Genomic DNA, 24,228 nt, shown 5'->3' with positions numbered 1-24,228 from the left:
TTTTAAGGATGTGTTTTAACTTATAATATAAATGATCTCTTAAAAAAATTATTTAATTTATTGCAAGGATAAGTATATATATAATTATCCTAAGTAAACTATAATTACACAATTCACATTAAATCATAATATAACTTTATTATATCAATTTAGTTTAGACAATTTTAATGATATTAATTAAGTTGTAATTAGATATTAATTATTGAATTTATCTTTTAGAGCTTAATAGGACTGATTTGAAGAGAATGAATGAATTGATTTAAAGAGATTTGAGAATGAATTTATTGCTGATTTAGAAGTGAGTCAAAATAAATTTGATCACAAATAAAAAAAATTATTTAATGGATAAAAATTAGAGATTATTAAAATATCTATAATAATAAAAATAATATAAAATTATAATTGTTAATATTATATATAATTGTAACAATTATTATAAAATAAAAAAATAAAAATTAGTTTTCAACATGAAAAATTATAATAATTATTATTATTAGTTTTAGTTGTGATAGTATTGTAAAATATATTTTTTTCCCATAGGAGATAGGATATTGGATTCATATCTCAAATCACTGCATTCATTCATGTTCAAATCCATCAAGCGAACACTATCACTATTCGCAAATCCATATGTTGAAATAGTAAATCACTTCAACCAAACAAAACATTAATATTAGACATAAATAAACATATAAAACTATAGTTTCAAAAATAAATATATAATACAGAACACTCTCTACCAATATATACATTATACTTATTTCTCTGTAAAAATAAAAAAAAAACATATTCTTACAATTTATTCAACATATATCAATTAGAGTCAATGAAGACTTGATTTAGTGACTAGATTCACACCCGAAATTTCAATTGATCTAGTTTGACTGACAAGATCAATTTATAACCTGGTTTGTCCGATCTAAAACTTTTAATTTTTAATTTTTTTAAATAGGTAATATTTGTCTTTTAAATTTGTTTATGGTATTCAGTTTTTGTATATGAATTTGGTTGTTATTAAGAATTTTATTTTGGATATTAATGTTTTGAAATTTGAACTATGAAATGACAGTGTCTCAAACATTATTTATTTTTACATATATTAGTACTTTATTATATTGGTATTCCAGCTGAAAGCAATGGGATTCTGAATTAGGTAACTGGATGTCGTATTAAAGAAGCTGCTGGAATACTAGAAGATGGTAATGAGAAACAATAAATGAGGTCCTTTTTGCTGCTACAATTTTGACTCTCCATCTACTTGATGTCAATGTTGTTAAATGAAAATGTCATGTCTATCATTTTCTTCCTGCATCCTATTATATTATTTTATTTTATTCCTTTAGTTTCATTAAAACTTAGACATGAAGTGGAGCTGGTTCGTTGTTGTGGAGGAGCTCCTTTGTTAGTTGGGTTTTGACGTTGTTAAGGTGCAGTAAGGGTGCAGTAAGGATAAGTGTTACGCTGTGTTCGTTTCAACTGAATTTACTGTTTATAAAAATTTGCGAGCAAGGAATTAAGCAATAACTGGCGTTCGCTTTGAACGATTTGCGAAGACGGATTAGAGTAGATTTGCGAGATACGTCCTTTTTATATCACTCGCACTTATGCGATGATTTGGAGTGAATTGAAAGAAAATGTCATCTTTGCCCTTTTTGATCTGGAACGTGGTTGCTGTCATATTTTGAACGTGAAGATGCGTTGAAGATGGAGAACAAAAGCTTGAAGGAGGAAGATACGTTGAAGATGGGCGAAGAAAAGCTTGAAGCATCGCGAAGCAAAGCTTGAGGCATGGTTGTGTATTCAGTTCCAGAAGTATTGTATCTGGTTACATTGCTTAGAAGAAATTTAGGTAAAGGGTGTATTCGGTTATGGGGTGTGGGTATTCGATTACGCTGTAGTGTGGGACGAAACTTGTTGGTGTAGTTGGTGTATTCGGTTATGGGATGTGCATATTCAGTTCGGTTATTGTAGTGTGATACGAAACCTTGCACTGTATTCGATTCTGGTTGTTGTAGGGCGTTCGATTCACCATGGGTGGAGGTTGCAGAGGTCAAACGGACGCCGTTTCAGCCCTACACGGAGGTTTTCGGGATTAAGAAGTTCCGCGAGTGCGAAGTCATCCACGGAAGGTGGGCAATGCTGGATGTTGTCGGTGCTTTGCCGCCAACCTAATACTTTTTTATGGCATCACATTCTCCGCGATTTCTATCACTCACCCGAAGGGCCTTTTCTTCGTCATCTTCTTCCTCTCTAGGAGGGGTTTCTATGGTTCAAGGAGCTTCAAGAGGAATTGACCTTGAATTTGTGAGATTTTTTGCTTTCTTTTCTTACTTCTGCATCACCCATTGCTTTCATACAATCTGGGTATGCCCACATTGTTGAAATTTCATCTTAGTGTCTGCATCGTAGTATCAGGAGAAATTGCTTTTCACCTTTAACCTTTTTACTTCTATAAGTATTAAACCAATAATTAGTGTAATTTATACGAGTAGAGTGATATGCAATGAGGTTAGAGTGATTTACTCTTTTTTTATTATAATAGGTTTACGTTTTTCATTTTGACTGTGTAGTGATGCTGTAATATTACGATAATAATAATAATAATAATAAAATAATAATAATAATAATAACACAATTTATTTTCATCTAAAAAATTAATTTTTCTTTTTCTTTTTCTTTTTTTGTACAATACTAAAATTAATTTTAATAATTAATATTAATTTTTTACTCTTTATAAACTCTTTTACAATTAATTATAACATTAATCATTATCATTTTATATTACATTAATAACTAAGGGCATTTTGGTAATCTTTATTTTCTACCAATTAAACAAATTTTTAAAATATATCACATCAATCAAATCCTACACTAATTCTCACAAACTTTACTTCCAAATTCACTCTCAATTAACCACAAATCCACTCAAAAAAATTACCCTCAAATCTACCCAAATCCATTCAAATCATCTCCCCCAAATACCTTCAAAAAGAACACACCCTTAAGGCTGTGTTCGCATGAGGGGAATTCACTATTCACAGTGATTTGCGAGTGACGATGGACAGAGGTGAGCGTGTTCGTTTCAAGCGATTGTCGAAGACGAAAATGGACGGATTTGCGGGATGGCACGGTTTCAACGATCTTCGTATAATTGAGATGATTTGCGTGGATTCTTACCCGTTTACACATTTGCCCTGCCTCATTTTCGTAATACCGTATACATAATAACATAAAATATTACCCATGTTTGGCATATGCTGCAGTGACATGCTCACTTTTTACTGTTGAAGGATGCGGTTGAAGAGGAAGAAGACAACCATGGTTATATAAAATACGGTGCAGAGATGTGGCTACGGGTGAAGGAAGTTAAAAGCGAGGGTGGTGTAATCGGTTATTGGAGGGTGTAACCGGTTACGTTGAAGAGGATGAAAACGAAGCCATACGTAATCGGTTACGCACTGAGTAACCGGTTACCAGCATTCGAAAATTGGTGGTCCTATAATTGAAAATGCCGAATGAAGGAGACGAAGGTGGAGCATGGCGGAGCCTGGACGATGCACAGCGGATGGCTTGCAGCTTGTTGTTCTTCTTCACAGACCCGCATGAAGGTGAGGAAGGTGGAGGATGGTGGATGATGGTGGAGGCTGGACGTAGCAGAGGATGGGATGCAGGTTGTTGTTGTTGTTGTTGACAAACAAGAGCTGAAGGTGACGAAGGTGGATGATGGTGGATGATGGTGGAGGGTGGAGGATGGAGTCTAGATGGGATCAGAGTGAACCATGCATTATGCGTGAGGAAGGTGAGGATTTACCACAAATTACAACCATAACCTACTGTATTTTTTTGTGTGTTGCAGGTGAAGGAGTTGTGAAGAATGTTGAGGTAGGCGAAGATGTTGTGAAGAATGTTGAGGTAAGCAAAAACTAGTAGTAGCTAACACAAGAAGGTGCCCTGCAACTGCAAACTGCAATGTACGTTTGCAAAAAGGCAGAAAGTGAAGATGGGAAGGGAAAAGAGGAGGTGGGCACATAGTGATTTTGGTTGTGCTGCTGTATTGAAGAAAGTAGCTAACATGGAGAGATTAGGAATGGGGTAGGAGGTGGTAGTGGATGTGTCATAATATACAAGGTAGAAAAGAAGATGGAATATTTATTATTATCGAAGATTTGATACCATGCAAGGTTCAGATTCAACTTATTAAGCTAGTAATAACAGTAACCTTAACATAATTATAATATAATAATATAATATGAATGTGCTTGATTGTGTTGTTACAGTTATTGAGCTCTTTCTTTGGTCATTACGTGAGTGGTTCATATATATAAGTTATTAAGTTCATTATATTTCCCATAATGTATTACATGACTTTAATATATATAAGTTTCTATGTAACTTATATTTGTATATCGAATTTTTAAATTTTTTTTTAAATCATGTAATATTATAACTTGCTACTTAATTGTGGTTGTTTGATTAATATTAATCATTCTCACTTCAATGACTTATAAATTCACATAACTTCGTACTAAATTATATTACAATTTAAATTTACATTTTAAAATACATTCATTTTACTACATTATAATTTTTATAATTTTTAAACATTAATTTTCACAATTATTTGTAATTGTTTCCTATTCATAAACATTTTTACAATTAAATATAACATTACAAAATTACATTTTATAATACTTTTATAACTAGGGGCAATTTGGTCATCTTCATTTTCTACCAATTAAACTAATTTTTAAAATTTATCACATCAATCAAATCCTACACTAATTCTCATAAACTTTACTTCCAAATCCACTCTCAATTACCCACAAATCCACTCAAAAAAACAACTAAAAAATTATCCTCAAATCCACTCAAATTCATTCAAATCATCTCCCCCAAATCATCTCCCACAAATCACCCCAAAAGAACACACCCTAAGGGTGTGTTCGCATGAACAGAATTTACTGTTCATGCGAATTACAGGGCGATGAATTGAAAGTGAGGTGGTGTTCGTTTGAGAGGATTGGCGAAGAAAAGCGCGGACCGATTTGCGGGATACATCCAATATTCATCACCCGCGGAAGTGAGAAGATTTGCAGTGATTTTATGTAAAATGTCGTGTGTGCCCCGTAACTTTATATTAAATTCCAGTGCATCCTATCAATTCTGCACCAGATAACCGATTATGGTGAAGGGTAACCGATTACGAAGGGTATATTCCTGAGCTACGGATAGCTGGTGATACGGTGCTTGAAACAGCCATTGAACAGGAAAGGGGATGGGCGTATTGTTGGTTTTGATTTGCAGGGTTGTAGAGGAGGAGGAAGAAGGAGGTTGTGCGTGTTGGTGGAATGCAGCGGTGGATGTTGAAGATGAAGAAAGGGGATGGGCGTCTTTGAGAACCGGTTACGAGGCTTGTAACCGATTACACTGCTTCCTGAAAACGGCTTCTTCTGCTTCGCTCAACTCATCATTGCTTCTCCTTCTCCATTCCAGGTTTCACACGTCCAACTCCATCTCCTTGATTCTTCCAGCCAACATTTATGCTTTCTTCCTTGTGCACATGACGTCTCCCTCTCCAAGGCCAAGACAATGGATCAAATCTTTTCCTCCACGGCTGCTTCAACACGTCCTCATTCCAGCCCTTTACTCATGGCTGCTAGATGGTTCTCTTCTATGGATGCTTCCCCTTCTTCCAAGGCCATGTATAGACTTCTCTTTGCTGGACTTCCTTCTTCATTTTGCTGCTGCCATGAACGCTTAAAGTGTTGGTGCTGGACCGTCCCTTGCTGTTGTGTTGTTTCCTCAAAAGCTTGATTTAATGATCAATTCCAAACGTTCTAGCCCCTGGATGATGGTGTAAGGCCGTGACATTATGTTGCTTGCTGCATATCTCTCTTCTCAAAACCGTGAACTCCCAAGTGGAAAAGCACTTCAAAAATTCTGCACCAAAATCGTTTCACTATTTTACTCTAATATTTATATATATTCCATTTTAATATAATATACAACTCAAAAGTTTAATTGTGAATTTTAATTATAACAATATCGTTTCACTATAAATTATTAATCTCATAATTATTATTTTTATTATTAGTAATGTTATTATTATTATAATTAGTATAATTATTATTAATAAGGACATTTTTAGTTATATTTTCTTTAATGCGTAACCGGTTACGCGTTTGCGTAACCGGTTACAACATTATACATTTTTCCAAAGCAAAGTCATTTTCTTTTCCAAACTAATACCTCTTTATTTTATTTTTCAGTTTCTTTTATAATTATTTTAATATTATAATTTAAAAAGATCTACATCTTAATAAAATTAGGTATATTATATTTTTTAATTTATTAAAATTAAGTTGATTATTTAGTTTTTATAATTTTTAAATATTAATTTTATAAATTATTCATAATTTTTTTCTTTATAAACATTTTTACAATTAAATATAACATTACAAAATAACATTTTATAATACTTTTATAAGTAAGGGCAATTTGGTAATCTATATTTTCTATCAATTAAACTAATTTTTAAAATCTATCACATCAATCAAATCCTACACTAATTCTCACAAACTTTCCTTCCAAATCCACTCTCAATTAACCTCAAATCCACTCAAAAAAACAACAAAAAAATTACCCTCAAATCCACTCAAATCCACTCAAATCATCTCCCCCAAATCATCTCCCTCAAATACCTTCAAAAGAACACACCCTAAGTGATTTGAAGAGGAATGGGATGTGTTGGTATGAGATGGGAATTCTCACAATCTTACGAAGAATCACTGACGTAGTTTGCATGTGGCTTTACTTTTAGTTATTAAATGTTATTAAAAGTTAGATTATAGACATTTGCTAGATGATATAAAGATACTGCACCATAATTACAAAATCTTTACTATGTAAAGATATCTCTAAGCAAAAAGAGTTTATTTTATATCCTTTATTTGTATTTTAAACAACTTCATTTGCTGTAGACAAAAGTAATACTCAAGAAAGTAAAAATGATACTAATAAAATACTTAAAAAAGTCAAAAGTGGTTTAATGAAAAATAATATTTGTATTCTTTCTATTAAGAGGAGATAAAATGGACAGACAAGAGTAATTTTGAATACTATTGTAAGTTACAACTAACATAGAAGATATTTGCAATTATAATTTGACTGATGGAATTATTTGTAATGTGTACAACAAAAATAGGATAGGATGTTACCTAGTGTTAGTGTGAACTAGTATTAAAATCAAGTGTTTCATTATTGTTTAGTCTATTACACTTGTATAAGCCTCAACTATCATTGCAAAAATTGTTTTAGAAATAATTTTTAACTATTCAACTATCATCCTAGTGCTCTCAAAATGGGTTGTAAGCTGCGAGTCAACTTGACTCATTATGGGTTTGAGTCGGATTGAGTTTGAAAAAAATGTAACTTTTTTATGCGGGCTAATTTTCACCAACCCACCTAATTTAATTTAATTATTTATTATATTTTGTTTCAATATTATTAGTTAGCATTTTTTTATTATATTGTAAATGGTGATAAATAAGAAGATGTTTCAAGAGAGAAAAATATTATAGATTTATCTATTCAAGACTCTAATCTAATATTATAAATGGACAAGTGATACAAAAATTATCAATATATAAAAACTTATTTGTTCGCCTTTTGTACATGTTTTGGGATTACGTTTGGATGATATGATACTTTTTTTTTTATTTATTTTGAATTGTCTTTGGAGTTTAACATCATTTTAGTGTGACGTTTATTTAGATTTCAATTAAAAAAAATTGTAATTTTTTTATTTTAAAAAAAACTTATATTTAAATGAGTCAGTGAGCTAACCCGTCTAACCCACCAACCCGTGGTGGGTCGGGCCGAGTTTGAATTTTTTCAGCTCACTAATAAATGAGCCGGATTGGATTGGCTCACTGAGTGACCAACCCGTGGTGAGTCGGGTCGGGTTGAGCCGAATTACCCGTTTTGACAGCTTTAATCATCTCTAAACAACCTATTACTCATCATCTTGGAAAAATATTAGAAAGCCTTTCTAAGTTCTATTTAAATCTCCCTGATAGAGATAATTTATTCTTTTCAATTGATATCAAAGTTACCTTTATGATAATTATCTACATAACAAGATGAAAAAATTTAACACTATAGTGAACAACCCCCCCTTTTGCTCAAGGGCAATTCAATAAATTTGACTACTCTGAGTAAATATAATATAATTCTCTTATTTGTGCCATGTAGACATGTGGACATAGAGAATGACCACTAACGTAGATATATTTTAAACTCAGAAGGATGAAAAGGCTCTTATATTTTCTCTCAAAGGAAGAGCACTCAACGACACACATGTTCAAGAGAACTAAGGAAATGTAGAACACTCTTACAATCATGCATGAGAGTTCCACTCAAGTGAAATGTAACAAACTAAAATTAATTACTCATCAATACGGACTATTCAACATGGTTCACAATGTGAGAGCATACAAAGTACATTTAATAGGTTACAAACCATCACTACAAAAATAATGTAATATAATGTAATATAGAAGGAATTTATTTCTGACAGTTTCGAAAACCTCCTAAAAAATTTGGCGGTTTTATTAAGATCGCAATTACATTTGAATTTTTTATTTTTTTTAAAGAAATTTTTGGGAGTTTATGAAGTCAACCTCCAACAAGTGTTAATCCTTAGAAATTAGGAAACCCTTTCCCATTCAAATCTTAGGGTTTTCCTTATTTGTGGGCACATGCTTCTTTATCACTCAAACACATCACAACATTGTTTTAGAGAGAGAGAGAGAGAGAGGGAAATTGTGTTGTGTGATCTTCAACAATTGTTATGCCACGTTTTTCGACTTTGATTTGTTAAGTGCTAATTACATTATGTTGGACTTATGAGTTGTCTCGTTTCCAGACCCGGTTAATGATTTGCAAGGGTCATAATGGAACTAAGACATCCAATGGGGATGTGATGATCTTTCCTGACATGGTAAGATACATGTATGTATTATTGATCTTAAAAGTTGTATGTCTTATTTTATTTTTTTTATTGCTTTTTCCTTTCTTAGATCATTGTGGACAACAAATTTTAATGGAATTGTAGGAAGTTAACGCATTTTGATGTTGAAACGTTTGTTGAATAGGTTCTTGTGAAGGATAGGAAATGGCTTCCTAGAACCCCTAAGGCATTGAAAGGTTCGTTTGTTTTTGTGTATTCAAATGGATCCCATGATCGCAAATGTGGGGTTTATGGATCTGTCTTGGTTAATAGATTCAAGGAGGAGGTACATGATCTTTAGGGTAAAGTGTTTGCAAGCCCGTGTTCTTATATTAGGGGAAGTCAATATGCTAAAAATGTCATTGATTTAGACCTAACATGAATGGGTAAGTCACTAGTCATTGGTAAGGAGAACACCTCCATGGTTATTAAAAACAAATTTTTGTTACAAATTTTTATTTTATTGTTCTTGCTAGACCTTTGTACCATTGGTTATTATATTTTGTTATTTAACTTGTTAATGTTGCCTTCAATTGAAATATGTAAGTATAGATATGTTACCCTAGATGATGTGCCTTTATTGCATCAACATCATCTCATGAAAGGGGAAGTTTTAGATTCATTATGGAGGTAATTATTTCCTTATTGCTCTGTTGATTTTCTTTACTATTTTAGCGAAAAGTTAGATTTCATCCTATAGACTAAATTTGTAGACTATCCTTTTTTTCTTCAATACTTGGTTCTAGCCTTTTGGGTGTTTTCTAGCAAGAAGGAAAAATTTGAAGAAAATAGATGAAAAATAGAGTGGATGATTCTCTTCTATAATTTATTTATTCTCTCCTCCTCCCTATATTTTCACACCACCAATCATAGTTAGGGGGTAGTGCTTGAGCCTGTAGGGTTTAGAAGTTAAATTTACCTAAATTTGTAAGAGTGGTTCAATAAATGTGGAATAAATAAAATTCTGAAGCTTATTATCATTTGCAAGTCAAAATATTTACAAGTCAAAATATTTACAAGTCAAAATGTTGCCCTCAATCAATCTATCATGTGCTACAAATCAGGTCATAAAGATTAGTTCTATTTACATTTTTAATTTGCATAACTCATGCAAGCAGGTTTCTCATCTTCATCAAATTTGTTGCAATGCTTGGTATCCTTATTCATTCGTGCATAAATCCATTTGCTTACATTCACCAGTGCAGAAACGGCTTTTTACGTCCGATATTTTGGCCTTTTGACGTCCGTCGTACGCCGGACGTTTATGCGGTAGACGTCCCTCAGACGTCCGTCCTGGCACGACGGACGTTTATAATAAACGTCCGCTGCCTCAGGACGGACGTTTATTATAAACGTCCGCTGCCTCAGGACGGACGTTTATTATAAACGTCTGCTGCCTCAGGACGGACGTTTATTATAAACGTCCGCTGCCTCAGGACGGACGTTTATATAAACGTCCGCTGTCTGAGGACGGACGTCCATATAAACGTCCGCTGCTGTCTGAGGACGGACGTCTACCTTGCTGAGTTTTTTTTGGTGTAGGGCTGGGGTGGGACGTCCGTATGTGCACAGACGGACGTCTATAGACGTCCGACTGTACACTAACAGACGTCTAGTGTGCGTTTTTTTTTTAAAAATTTGTTTGTTTTTTCAATACAACCACACCTGAAAAACAACAAAATGTCCCAGAACAATTCTCCAATAACATAAATATGCGTTTTATATAAACAGAATTCTACCTAATGTTCAATCCACTACCAAACTATTAACATAAAATTACAACTAAAACCAAACAATGTTCAATCAAGAAGAAATATAACTATTCCTAACTGATACGACTGTCGCGGTCATACAAATTTGATACACGAAATTAATGTAGTATAAACTAGGAAGTGACTCCTAGGTCGTCTCTCAAGGACCAATATTGTGTTGGTTTAGTCTCAGATTTTAACACGTATTGGGGGGTTTGTTTTTGTAATTTTTGGTTTGACACTGAAAAATTAAATTGGAAAGGCAGTAAAAATAACAGACTGTAAAAACAAGATTAAAATAGTAAGACGGTAAATAAATTGCATGAAACAGTAAATGTGTAGAAAATAGTAAATTCAGAAATATTTAAATTGCAAAACAAATAAACTTTTACACAAATTAAAATGTGCAAAGAAACTTAAAAGGAAATTGATGTGATCATAAACTTGCAGTGACAATAATTTGATCAAAGCTTTAAGTGAGCAGATGAAATTGTAAAACGCACTGGAAATTAAATTTGGATTGAAAAACAAACTGGAAAACAACATGGAAATTAAATGTGCAGATAAACAAAATGGAAAACAAGAACAAATCCAAGACCTCCCCAAAGGGGAGGAGGAAAAATAAAAACAGGTAAAACTTCTAAATTCCTACTCCTAAAACTGATTCTCCAATCTACTCTGCCTGCTGCCATTTTATAAGCAATTCTCTCACCAATCCGCATAGCATAGTCTCCTCCCGTGACTTCTCCTCTTCTTGCCCATGCAGCCACTGTCCGAGAATCTGAATGCGGGTCAGCAGAGACATCCTTTTCCCCACATTTCATTCCTAGTTTTTTTCTTTTTTCGTTTCCCAATGAAAAAGGGTTATCCACTTTTCTGAAATCAAACAACCCCATTTCGTACGTGCAGACAAAACAAAACACCCCATACCAAATAAACAAATGATTCACGGGCTCTATTCAGCTGCTGTTGGATGTGGAGGTTGGCCGTGAAGGTGATAGGGAGCAGCTGCTATGGACGTTTTGCTAGATCACTGGTGCAGGCCGTGGGATGCTGCTCCTTCTGCTTTCTTTTCTTCAATTCCAGCAGCCACCATGCACTGCCATTCCCAGCTCAACGTGTTGGTCTCTTCATAAAAGCTGGCTGCTCTTTTATTCCAGCCGTGACATATCAGCTTGTTTATGTTTGAATGCTGCTGTCCTTTACTACCAACTTCATTCACGCTGCAGGTGGTTGCTTCAACAAGGTGCTGGACAGAGAATACCACCTCATCTTCCCCTAGTGAAGGTTTATTTTTTCAGCTGGACCGTCTTCTTCAAGTGTTGCGTGAAGGTGTTGGAAGATGAAGACTAAGAGGTCTCCTTGAAGCCAAACCCATGTGCTGGACTTGTATATTTCTCAATCTGGAACGTGAAGATGGTGCTGGTCCGTGAAGGTCCTTGGACAGCCATCCATGCATCCATTTCTTCCAGCTGCTGCCATGTACCGTGACACCATCCAGGCCGTGCCAGCATCCTGTACTTCCTGCTAGCCGTTAGCTTTCTCTTCATCAAGGAGGTGGATTCCCTTTAAGTGCAGCTCCCCTATCTTCACCGTGCACCTCTGCTGGTATGGTGAAACTGGACCGAGAGCTACCTTGGCTTCCAATGAGCTCTTCCATTTCCAACGCTGGACCAGGCCGTGAGACTTCCTTCATGGTGGCTGCTGCATCCAACTCCCAGCCGAGACACTTCCCTCTAATTGCTACACCATGCGTTGATGTCTTCAAAGCTTCTGCTTGTAGCTTGCTGTGTGCACTTGTGGAAAGAAAATTAATTTGCATGAAGGAGAACCGTGAGCAAAGCCGTGGTAGTTCCTTTCCATGAGCGTGGTCCCGTGTCTCCAAGATTGTTATTGTAGAATGGAGTGGATGCTGACCTTGGAGTGCAGTATGAAGAAACTAAATTCATTTCTTCTTTCCAATGTTGTTGCCAAAAAGTGGTGGCCACGTTTTATTCCAAATGCCTTTCACCAAAAGAAAGATGGGTCAGTGTGATGTGTTGGGTGAAAATTGATTATTCCTTCTTTCTCCTGCAATAAGTTACGCCCACAATTAAAATATTTTGGCAATAAGAATCAAATGATTTTCCAACATTCTTTCTCTTGTAAGAACCGTAAATTCTACTCCTTCCACGTGGAATGGGTCATCAAATTGGCCATAGAACAATTAAATATGCTTCTCCCAATCAAACAAATGTACGTGTGTATATGGTTTCCAGAGGAGTATTACATTACAAATTTTAAGAGATAGCTTCTTCAAGAAAAAATGTTTCCAAATGTCTCAATTTATAATTTCAAAATTTTCCCTGCAATAATGCAATTAATTATCTCAAATAATTCAAATTAATTAAAATTAGAATTTTTGATCAAATTAAGCACAAATAGTAAATATGGGAAAATACTGGACATTTAAGCACAATTCCCTGATTAATTCTAGTACAATAAACTAAGTGAAGTGAAGAAAATATAGACTCATCAAAATAGACCACACTTAGTCTTTTGCACTCCTGGGCAAAATTTAGACGCAAATCAGGGAATAGTTCAAAAGACATCAAAGGAGTAACACAAACTCAACAGACAGAAAAATAAAGACTCAAAAGAAAACACATAGAATTTACACAGTTTTCAAGAAATCTAGAAAGATAAAAGAGGTAGAAATTATCCAACACAAATCAAATAAAGCAGATACTTACAGAAATCATCTAAGCAATTCAATACGTGGCAAAATAATTAATCTGCTCAAGAGGTGATTTAAAAATAACAAAACCTCACAGATGCACTACAGTGTTTCTCTCAAGTGTTTAAGGTAAATCAATGTCACTCAATGCACTCAAGAAAACAAACACAAGTAGACTTGGCAAGTTTCTAATATCAACACTTAAAACATATGCATGCTCAGATCAAAAGGTCTTTACTAGGTTGTAATGGGGCCAAGGACAGGGGAGGATAAATTTGGATAAGTAGCTATAGCTCAGAAGAAATAGAGGTGCACTAGGGAAAAAAATGTAAACACATTGAAATCTCACCCAAACCTCTAATTCAATCCTCTTCTCGACTCCATTATTCACAAAATTATTTTTCATTTTTCTCTTTTTCTCGTCAAAATTTTTTTTCTCATCCTGTCTTCTTTTTCTCTTTTTTTTTTATCACATAACAGGATATAAATTATCATTTCAAAACATGATGAGGAACCAACTAGCCAATTCATCAGAATTCCCAAGGAGACCACACTTATTCACAAAATACTTCTATAGCTCCAGACTTTCCTAAGGTTAAGGTAATCATTTGTTTTTCACTTAGGATCAGTGTATGAGCTTCAACACAAAGAAATATATACAGTATAGGCTCAAAGGGGTTATCAAAGGATAATAACAAGGTAAGCTTATTTGGCTAAAGAGGCTCAAGAATAAAATTGCCTTTATCACTTCCAAAAATGCATATAAATCAAGTATATCAAAAAGAATCAAGCCAAGGCATATGTGCAAGCAATCAAGATACATATCACACAAGAAAGAAAATTAAGTGGCTCAAATCTCACACAGGGTATCCGTGTTATAATCAATTCAACCTCTTAGAGACATAATCATCTTTCCAAGCAGAGAAAAGCAAGGATTTCAGACTGTAAGTATTAACCAAGTGAAGTGAAGGATAAATCTACAACTTAAACAAACTCCAGAAATCAAGAGAAAAATGTAAAATTTATTGCACTCAAGAACACTAAAAACAACTTAAAACAGAAAAATTTAACACTCAAAAACAAAAAAAATTTAACACACAAAATACATACTAACAGAAACTAACAGAAATAACAGAATAATCAGAATTTCTTCCCAGTAGACCACACTTAAATCACACAATGTCCTCAGTGTGTAACAATCATCAGATTATCAATTTCAGAGCAGTCAAATAATATAGACAAGTGCAATAAAAAGTAGGAAAAAGGGAAGAAATTTTTCAATAACATCCATCAGTAGATGTTGTCAATGACATCCATCAGCAGATGTCTAAATCACCTAGCATCCATCAGTAGATGCTAAAATTTTTTTATTTTTTATTATTATTATTTTTTTTTTCAGAAAAAGGAGATGACCGTTACTGTGACAACAGTTTCGGTACCAACGACCGGAACTGTTGCTACAGTGGCAGAATTTTCGGCTATAAAAGGGTACCTCCTCAGCGTCGAGCAACATTTCTGACCTCTCACACTCTCTCTGCTCCTGCTCTCTCTCTCTCTCTCTTCCTTCTCCCACTCTGAGCGTCTGGAATCTGCGCGGAGCCTCTGCCCGTGCGTTCTGAAGAATCTGAGATCCGTGAGAAGCCTCTGCCTCAGCGTGCCTTCGGAGCTTCTGAGATCTGCGTCAAGCTGCTGTAAGTCCTACTACTCCGGGTAAGTTCTCTGCACCTTGGATCTCTATTTCTTCCTTTTCTGCTTCTCTTAAGTTTCCAGATCTTTCATTGCTTTCTTTTCCTTTCTCTGCTTTCCAGTCTTTCCCTTTCTGTATTTCCTTTATTTTTTTTCATCACTGCCCTGCTCTCTTTATTTTTCTCTACTTGTTCTCTTTCCTTCTCCCCTGTCCTGCTTTCCTGTTATTTATTATTTTTTTTTCTTTACTGCATTACCTGTCCTCTTCCCCTCTCCGATCCATCTTCTTTCTTCCCCTTCAATTTTTTTTTCAGCCTTTCCAGTTTTCTGATTATTAAGCACACTAAAAACAACTAAAAATCAAACTAAAATCAAAAATAATGGACAAAACACTGGACCTAGATCCGTTAGGACCCTTTGCGAGGACCAGGACCTAAACATGGACAAAACACTGATGGACCTAAAACTGGAAAATGGACAAAACTGAGACAAGATACAGAAAGATCAAGACTGACAGAACAAAATAAATCTAACGGGAAACAAGAACAAATAAAACACAAAACTAATCTAAATTTTTTTTTTTATGCTTTTTATTTTTCTGTTTTTTTTTTCTCTGTTTTTGTTTTTTTTTTGTTTTTATTTGTTTTTTTGTTTTTATTTTTTTATGTTTGTGTTCTTTTTATTTTTATATATTTTTTTATTTAGAAAATATGATGAGTGAGATGGAAATCGAGAGATACACGAGTCAGCGGTGGCGCCCAACAGATGATCAGGTCAAGATGATGACCAACATCTTCAACTATGGGGTCACTCATCCAAGCCGAGCGCAAGTCGTCGAGATCACGTCTCGACTAAGGACCTACGGAGATGCCAGCGAATACAACGTGCACTGCTGGTTCAACAACCACGACAATCGGGTCAGGCGCTGGCAAGCGGAGATAGACCCCACTGGCACTCAGTTTTCACAACTGCCGCTGTATATGTACGGTAAGAGCTCTCATGAGATCTCACTTTTATTGAAATTTTTTTTTTCTTTTTTTTTTTTATTAACAAGATTTTTTTTTTGTTGAAAGAAAATGGCTGGGTGGTAATGAGGGCACCGAGGCTGTTGGACCTCTTCCCCATTCCTATCATAATCGATCCAGAAACAGAGATTCCTCCGCCTCCGCTCGTGACTTTTCGTACCAGAGCTCCCTCAACGGAGCTCTCCCTTCGACCACCACAACCAGCTCGAGAGTTCTTTCGATTTTAATGTTTTATGTTTTTTTTTTTATTTATTTTTTTTTGTTTATGTTTTCGGTGGCCGAGTGTGGCCAGAATATTAATGGGACATGTAATCTGAACAATTATTTTTTTTTATGTTATTATGTTTTTTTTTTATTTTTTTATTTGGCTTGTAATATTAACGATCAGAAATGATCGACCCCCGAACATCTTAAATTTCATATATCAACTGCAATTTTATTTTCAGATCTGCTCAAACCCTTTTTCTCCATTACTGTAATTTTTGCATTAATGAATGAAATCTTTCTTAGTTAAACAAAAATTTTCAATCAAAGATATGCATGAAACAACTAAGAAATTATTTTTACAATGAAGGAAAATAAGGAAAATTAAAAACAAATTGAGATCTGAAGTGAAAATTTTTTTTTTTTAATGAATTATTGGTATGAAATAATAAGAAACTGAGGGTCGAAATAAAATCATGGAATACGGAAAACAATTTTTTTGAATTTTTGATTTTTTTTTTTTAGGAAATTTTCGAATTTTTTTTTAATAAAAACACTAAAAATCACGAAGCAAATAAAACACAAAACACATTTTTTTTTAAATTGTTTTTTTTTTAAAAAAAAATAATAATAAAAATTCGAAAACCAAAAAAGAAAAAGAAAAACAAACTTAAAAGAAAAACAAAAATCAGAATCTTCCCGAGACCACACTTACACTACACTGTCCTAAATGTTTTCTAAGCATAAGATCATAAACTAAAACAACAAACAGATAAAGGACAAGTGCACTAAAAATATGAAAACGGGGAAGAAAGAAAAAGAAAACTTCCCTGGTCAGGGTGGCAGTTGCCAATTTTGGACTTGTAGGGAGATGTCTTCTTCAGGATCCAAGACGAAAATTTTGAGGAAGAATTGCTTCATCCTCCAAATCTGATCAAGCAGGGAAATATCCTCCACCGCTGGATCTAAGCAGCAATTGTTGATAAGCAGGTTCAGCAAGTGCCTACTGATGTTAACACAGTTCTGGGTGCTCGCACCTTTATCTTCAATTGTGGGTGCATGTTGGTCAAATTCATCTGTACCTCCTGCAATAGGGTTAGTGCATAATGGTTCTACAGAAATGTCATGCAGAGGTATAACACCCAATCCTAGTGTAATAGGCTGAACCTTAGATAAATCCTCATCACATGAATCAATTTCTAAATTACATGCAATATTAATCATAGACTCAGATTCATGTTCAGTGCATGAAGAATAAACATTCGAATGTGATAGTAAAAAGCGGTTCTCATCATGCACAGAGGAAAAATTAAAATCAGACTCAGCAACAATATAGTCATTAGCATACCGATCATCATCACAATCAACATAATAATCAAATTGTGGTATGCTTACCTCCTCTTCCTTGAAGATTTCTAGAGTGTGGGAAGATGAAGGTGGTCTACCTGTTTCAGCACTAATGCTTATTCTTTCCTGGTCCTCAAAATCTTCAGCATTCTTCTCAGGTGCAAGAGTGGCTATCTGCCTAATTTGATCAGTCATATTCTTCATGGCAGCTTGAGTTTCCTGCTGGATTTGCTCGAACTGAATTCTCTGTATGGTCATCTGCTCCAGTAACTCCTTTAATGTAGGCTCAGAAGTTGAAGGCTGAGGAGTTATTTGGGCAGGAGAATTATACTGTTGACTCTGACATTGCTGGACTTGTGGAGGCATGAAAGGACTCTCGAATGGTGGTTCTTGATATTGATGTTGTGGAGCATTGTACCATCCCAAGTTAGGGTCATTCCATCCAGGACCGTTGTTGTATCCATCTTGCAGAGGGGAAAATTTGCTCAAAAAGTTTTCCTCAAGATCTTCCCATCTGGTAATGAGTCCTGGAGGAAGACAATACAGCCAATCCTTAGCTGCTCCTTGTAATGAGTGCGGAAATGCCCTCAAGAAAATGTGATCAAGAGGGACATGTGGAGGCTTCATTGAAGAGCAAATGTTGTGGAACTCCTCCAAATGTCTATGTGGGCATTCTCCAGCAAAACCATGAAATTTAGGGAGCAAATATATCAGTCCAGTGCTAAGAACGCAATGAATATCATCCTTTGTAGGTGGGACCGACTCACTAAGAGCGCTCTCAGGAATTTGAGGATGATCCATATAATTCTCATCATAAAATTCAGCAGAAGGAGAATCATAATTACAGGCATTCGCAAAATAAGCACTATTCACATAACCAGAATAGGTAGACATGGAAAAATAAAAATAAAGCAAATAAAAACTAAATACTAAAAATTACTAAACAGATAAATCACAACACATTTATACATGTTACATGCACACAAAAGACAGAACATAAATTTTTTTTTTTTAATAAATTTTTTTTTTAATTAACAGACATAATACAAAACACAACACAATAAAAATATAAAAGACAAAACATATATTACAACCACGTAATAAAACAAAAACAGTAAAAATCTAAAACAAGAACCTTTACTGAAGTGACAACGCCGCCAAAATTTGCTGAAGGTGTCGTTGTCGCCTACAAAAATATACAAGACAAAACACACAAAACAAACATATTAACAGAACAAAACTTTATACAACAAAAATCTAAAACCAAACCGTTATTGGTCCCCGGCAGCGGCGCCAAAATTTGATACAACTGTCGCGGTCATACAAATTTGATACACGAAATTAATGTAGTATAAACTAGGAAGTGACTCCTAGGTCGTCTCTCAAGGACCAATATTGTGTTGGTTTAGTCTCAGATTTTAACACGTATTGGGGGGTTTGTTTTTGTAATTTTTGGTTTGACACTGAAAAATTAAATTGGAAAGGCAGTAAAAATAACAGACTGTAAAAACAAGATTAAAATAGTAAGACGGTAAATAAATTGCATGAAACAGTAAATGTGTAGAAAATAGTAAATTCAGAAATATTTAAATTGCAAAACAAATAAACTTTTACACAAATTAAAATGTGCAAAGAAACTTAAAAGGAAATTGATGTGATCATAAACTTGCAGTGACAGTAATTTGATCAAAGCTTTAAGTGAGCAGATGAAATTGTAAAACGCACTGGAAATTAAATTTGGATTGAAAAACAAACTGGAAAACAACATGGAAATTAAATGTGCAGATAAACAAAATGGAAAACAAGAACAAATCCAAGACCTCCCCAAAGGGGAGGAGGAAAAATAAAAACAGGTAAAACTTCTAAATTCCTACTCCTAAAACTGATTCTCCAATCTACTCTGCCTGCTGCCATTTTATAAGCAATTCTCTCACCAATCCGCATAGCATAGTCTCCTCCCGTGACTTCTCCTCTTCTTGCCCATGCAGCCACTGTCCGAGAATCTGAATGCGGGTCAGCAGAGACATCCTTTTCCCCACATTTCATTCCTAGTTTTTTTCTTTTTTCGTTTCCCAATGAAAAAGGGTTATCCACTTTTCTGAAATCAAACAACCCCATTTCGTACGTGCAGACAAAACAAAACACCCCATACCAAATAAACAAATGATTCACGGGCTCTATTCAGCTACTGTTGGATGTGGAGGTTGGCCGTGAAGGTGATAGGGAGCAGCTGCTATGGACGTTTTGCTAGATCACTGGTGCAGGCCGTGGGATGCTGCTCCTTCTGCTTTCTTTTCTTCAATTCCAGCAGCCACCATGCACTGCCATTCCCAGCTCAACGTGTTGGTCTCTTCATAAAAGCTGGCTGCTCTTTTATTCCAGCCGTGACATATCAGCTTGTTTATGTTTGAATGCTGCTGTCCTTTACTACCAACTTCATTCACGCTGCAGGTGGTTGCTTCAACAAGGTGCTGGACAGAGAATACCACCTCATCTTCCCCTAGTGAAGGTTTATTTTTTCAGCTGGACCGTCTTCTTCAAGTGTTGCGTGAAGGTGTTGGAAGATGAAGACTAAGAGGTCTCCTTGAAGCCAAACCCATGTGCTGGACTTGTATATTTCTCAATCTGGAACGTGAAGATGGTGCTGGTCCGTGAAGGTCCTTGGACAGCCATCCATGCATCCATTTCTTCCAGCTGCTGCCATGTACCGTGACACCATCCAGGCCGTGCCAGCATCCTGTACTTCCTGCTAGCCGTTAGCTTTCTCTTCATCAAGGAGGTGGATTCCCTTTAAGTGCAGCTCCCCTATCTTCACCGTGCACCTCTGCTGGTATGGTGAAACTGGACCGAGAGCTACCTTGGCTTCCAATGAGCTCTTCCATTTCCAACGCTGGACCAGGCCGTGAGACTTCCTTCATGGTGGCTGCTGCATCCAACTCCCAGCCGAGACACTTCCCTCTAATTGCTACACCATGCGTTGATGTCTTCAAAGCTTCTGCTTGTAGCTTGCTGTGTGCACTTGTGGAAAGAAAATTAATTTGCATGAAGGAGAACCGTGAGCAAAGCCGTGGTAGTTCCTTTCCATGAGCGTGGTCCCGTGTCTCCAAGATTGTTATTGTAGAATGGAGTGGATGCTGACCTTGGAGTGCAGTATGAAGAAACTAAATTCATTTCTTCTTTCCAATGTTGTTGCCAAAAAGTGGTGGCCACGTTTTATTCCAAATGCCTTTCACCAAAAGAAAGATGGGTCAGTGTGATGTGTTGGGTGAAAATTGATTATTCCTTCTTTCTCCTGCAATAAGTTACGCCCACAATTAAAATATTTTGGCAATAAGAATCAAATGATTTTCCAACATTCTTTCTCTTGTAAGAACCGTAAATTCTACTCCTTCCACGTGGAATGGGTCATCAAATTGGCCATAGAACAATTAAATATGCTTCTCCCAATCAAACAAATGTACGTGTGTATATGGTTTCCAGAGGAGTATTACATTACAAATTTTAAGAGATAGCTTCTTCAAGAAAAAATGTTTCCAAATGTCTCAATTTATAATTTCAAAATTTTCCCTGCAATAATGCAATTAATTATCTCAAATAATTCAAATTAATTAAAATTAGAATTTTTGATCAAATTAAGCACAAATAGTAAATATGGGAAAATACTGGACATTTAAGCACAATTCCCTGATTAATTCTAGTACAATAAACTAAGTGAAGTGAAGAAAATATAGACTCATCACTAACTCCATCTTTGTAGAAGATAAGCGGTCCACTCCTGCCTTATCTGGTTAATTGTGTCCTCTGTAATAGGCGATGTAGTCTTGAAGCGCTGCAAAATTCAAGAAAGATTCATTATTGTTTCATATATATAGTTGAAGATGATTTTGATTTGTAATGTATTGAAGGTATACATCATTACCTCATTCCAGTCATCTGTAATGACAGCTCGAATGATGGTCTTAATCCAACACATCACATAGAAGCCACATTCCCATGAATCTACTTGCTGGTTACACTAAAATAACAAACATAATAGTTAAAAATTTAGATCATTGAATAACATAAATGAATTAGAAACTATAAATGACTTACAACCTTTGGATACAAAATTTGAACCAATTGACCACGAGATTTACCAATAACTCTGTACAGATTGAAAACACAAAGTATAATTAATATGACTATTTTATCATAAAAGTTGAAGGTTAACATCAAATTGAAGTCATTTTTTGGAGAAACACTTACCCTTGAAGCATGGTTCTCAAGTCATTTTTCATCTTCCTGTGCAACGAACAAAACCATATAATTTTACATTGTTTGGGAATGATAACCATCAGCTGCCAGTGAGACCTATCACGAAGGACAAATAGTTATTCAACTAATTAAGGAAACTATAATAATAAACTGACCACATATAAAAACACGTACCCGTCAATGTATGGCACAAGGTATACGTCTCTTTTGGACTCATCCATCCATGTTTGCAAATAATGTTGTCTGTTTTGAAGTGTGTTACCAGACGGTTGAATGGTCTGAGGTTCAACAAATCCGTACATGGAAGACCGACCTTGGTCTACAACGATTGTGTCCATGTACCTAAAACAACAAAGTTAAGTCGTTAGAAACTATATAAGAATGTAAATAAAAGTAATATCAAAGACCAAATTGACTAACTTACATGCACCACAGCTGAATGATGGAAATATTCAACATCCTGTCTCCCTCAATCACCTCCAATGCATCAGAAAATGTGATATAAACTGGCACATGTGGGGGAAGACCAAATACCCTCAAATCCCAGTATAGTTCTAATGATGCTTTCTTCAATCTGGGTAATTTTGTCACTAACTTTGATATAGGATCATCCTCTGCTTCAGCCATGTCATCATCTTCATGTATGACTGTATCATGAATTGGCTGCTTCTGAGCACGTGTGAACTGAAGATAAGAATTTACGACAAAGCTTTATAATATGAAGACAATTAACATAGAAATACTAAGGAAAAAGACATTATACCTGTGGAGTCGCGATGTGGGACATGATCAATGCTCTAGGCCAGGCAATAAATGTTCCTATGGCCTCCCCCACAAAGTTAATTTCTGGAGTGGGTACAGGCACCTGAGCCTGGGGATCCCGAACCTCGTCAATGGTCACACGCACGTGCTGGGGTAATATGGCAACACCATGAATGGTCTCCCCTCCCTCAAGCACTCGTCCGACAGCCACAATGCGTGGGGGATCCCCATCAACCAACAGCTCATATTGACCGTTATACTCATTGGGTTCTACAGCAGAGCATGATCCTCTAGTGCTGACACGAGGTGCTGTGGGAGTTTCATCGGCCCCCATGTGGCCTTCCGTCATGGAATGCAGCTTTTCTTCAAGCGCTCTTTGTATTTCTTTTTGTTCTTGTAGCTGCTCCATGAATCGTTGCTCCATTGATCTCATGCTTTGGTTGAGTCTTTCCTCCCACTGAAGATCCATCTGCCTCAGTGTCTCCTGACTCATTGATTGGGGGGTTTTTTGTGTAGGGCCAAAATAGTCACGAAGACCAATCGCCCCTGGAACTCCACGTACACGTCCTGGGTGCTCGGGCCTTCCTATGGCCGTTGTCAGAATGTCGTCCCTACCTTGGCCAGCAAATGTGCCCTGAGTCTGCTGCTCAACCAACTCATCCTGCACATAAAAAAACCAAGTTACTTAGAAGACATGCTGTGATAGATACACAATCAAATAACTGCTTATAATTTGAACTTACAATTCTCTGTGAGATCAAGGCAGCTGAGGAAGATGTCATGTTCCCATCAGATTTAGTCCTAGCAGCCTTCCACAGCTCGTACCTAGCAGGTGCAGGTGCTAGGTCAGGCGACTCAAGTCCCAAGGCATCGGCTCTAGACTTTCTCAGTTTCTTCTCCAGTTTTGCATATCCACCTCGTGATAACAAGTGGGGTGTGTCGTTTAGCCTTTGTCTTTCTTGGGCGGCTAACCTTTTATCCTGTGAAACCATGTATATAAGTAAGTCTAAAATCATAAAAACTCAATGAAAGATGATCTTAAGAAACATACCTTCCATTCTTCAGACTCTCTAGATGCACGAAACTGCATCCAATCCTCCTCTGTGAAGGTATAATGCTGAGATGGATTTTCATGTTGTCTATCTCCAAAGACATATAGTCGTGTCAGCCTTGTCTTGAAATCCCTAAATCTTATCGCTATATGCGATAACACTTTCCTTCTGATTTGCAATGTGTTTGGAATATCAAAATGTTGCTGTTTAAAACAAAAAACTTGTTACCAAGAGAAAAGTTAACAGATAAGTATATCACAAATTGCATGAAGTCTAAACATACCAGAACATCTTGCCATAAGAGGTTCTTGTCGACCTCTGGGACGTCATCCCAACATGCATGAAGGATAGAGACATGACTTTTTGCTAACTTGCCCAGATAACTCCTAAACCTATCAGCATTTGGCCCTGATGGATGACC

General features: G+C 35.7%; 1 protein-coding gene and 1 pseudogene across 1 annotated transcript; one reads left to right on the top strand and one right to left on the bottom strand.

Annotated features, from left to right (window-relative positions):
* The first annotated feature begins 3,508 nt into the window (after positions 1-3,508).
* On the top strand, positions 3,509-12,292 carry LOC128193887 (uncharacterized; annotated as a pseudogene).
* A 9,516-nt stretch (positions 12,293-21,808) lies between these two features.
* LOC128194118 (uncharacterized) lies at positions 21,809-22,654 on the bottom strand. Its single transcript, XM_052868905.1, has 2 exons — positions 22,418-22,654; positions 21,809-22,335 (listed from the first exon to the last, which is right to left on the bottom strand). Exons 1-2 carry the CDS (start codon positions 22,618-22,620, stop codon positions 22,131-22,133), a joined length of 408 nt encoding a protein of 135 aa, XP_052724865.1. The 5' UTR covers positions 22,621-22,654; the 3' UTR covers positions 21,809-22,130.
* Between the last annotated feature and the right edge of the window lie 1,574 nt (positions 22,655-24,228).

The sequence above is a fragment of the Vigna angularis genome, chromosome 9 (assembly GCF_016808095.1).
Source record: "Vigna angularis cultivar LongXiaoDou No.4 chromosome 9, ASM1680809v1, whole genome shotgun sequence".
NCBI lineage: Eukaryota > Viridiplantae > Streptophyta > Magnoliopsida > Fabales > Fabaceae > Vigna > Vigna angularis.
The sequence above is the reverse complement of the archived record's forward strand: the minus strand, read 5'-3'. Positions and strand labels throughout refer to the sequence as shown.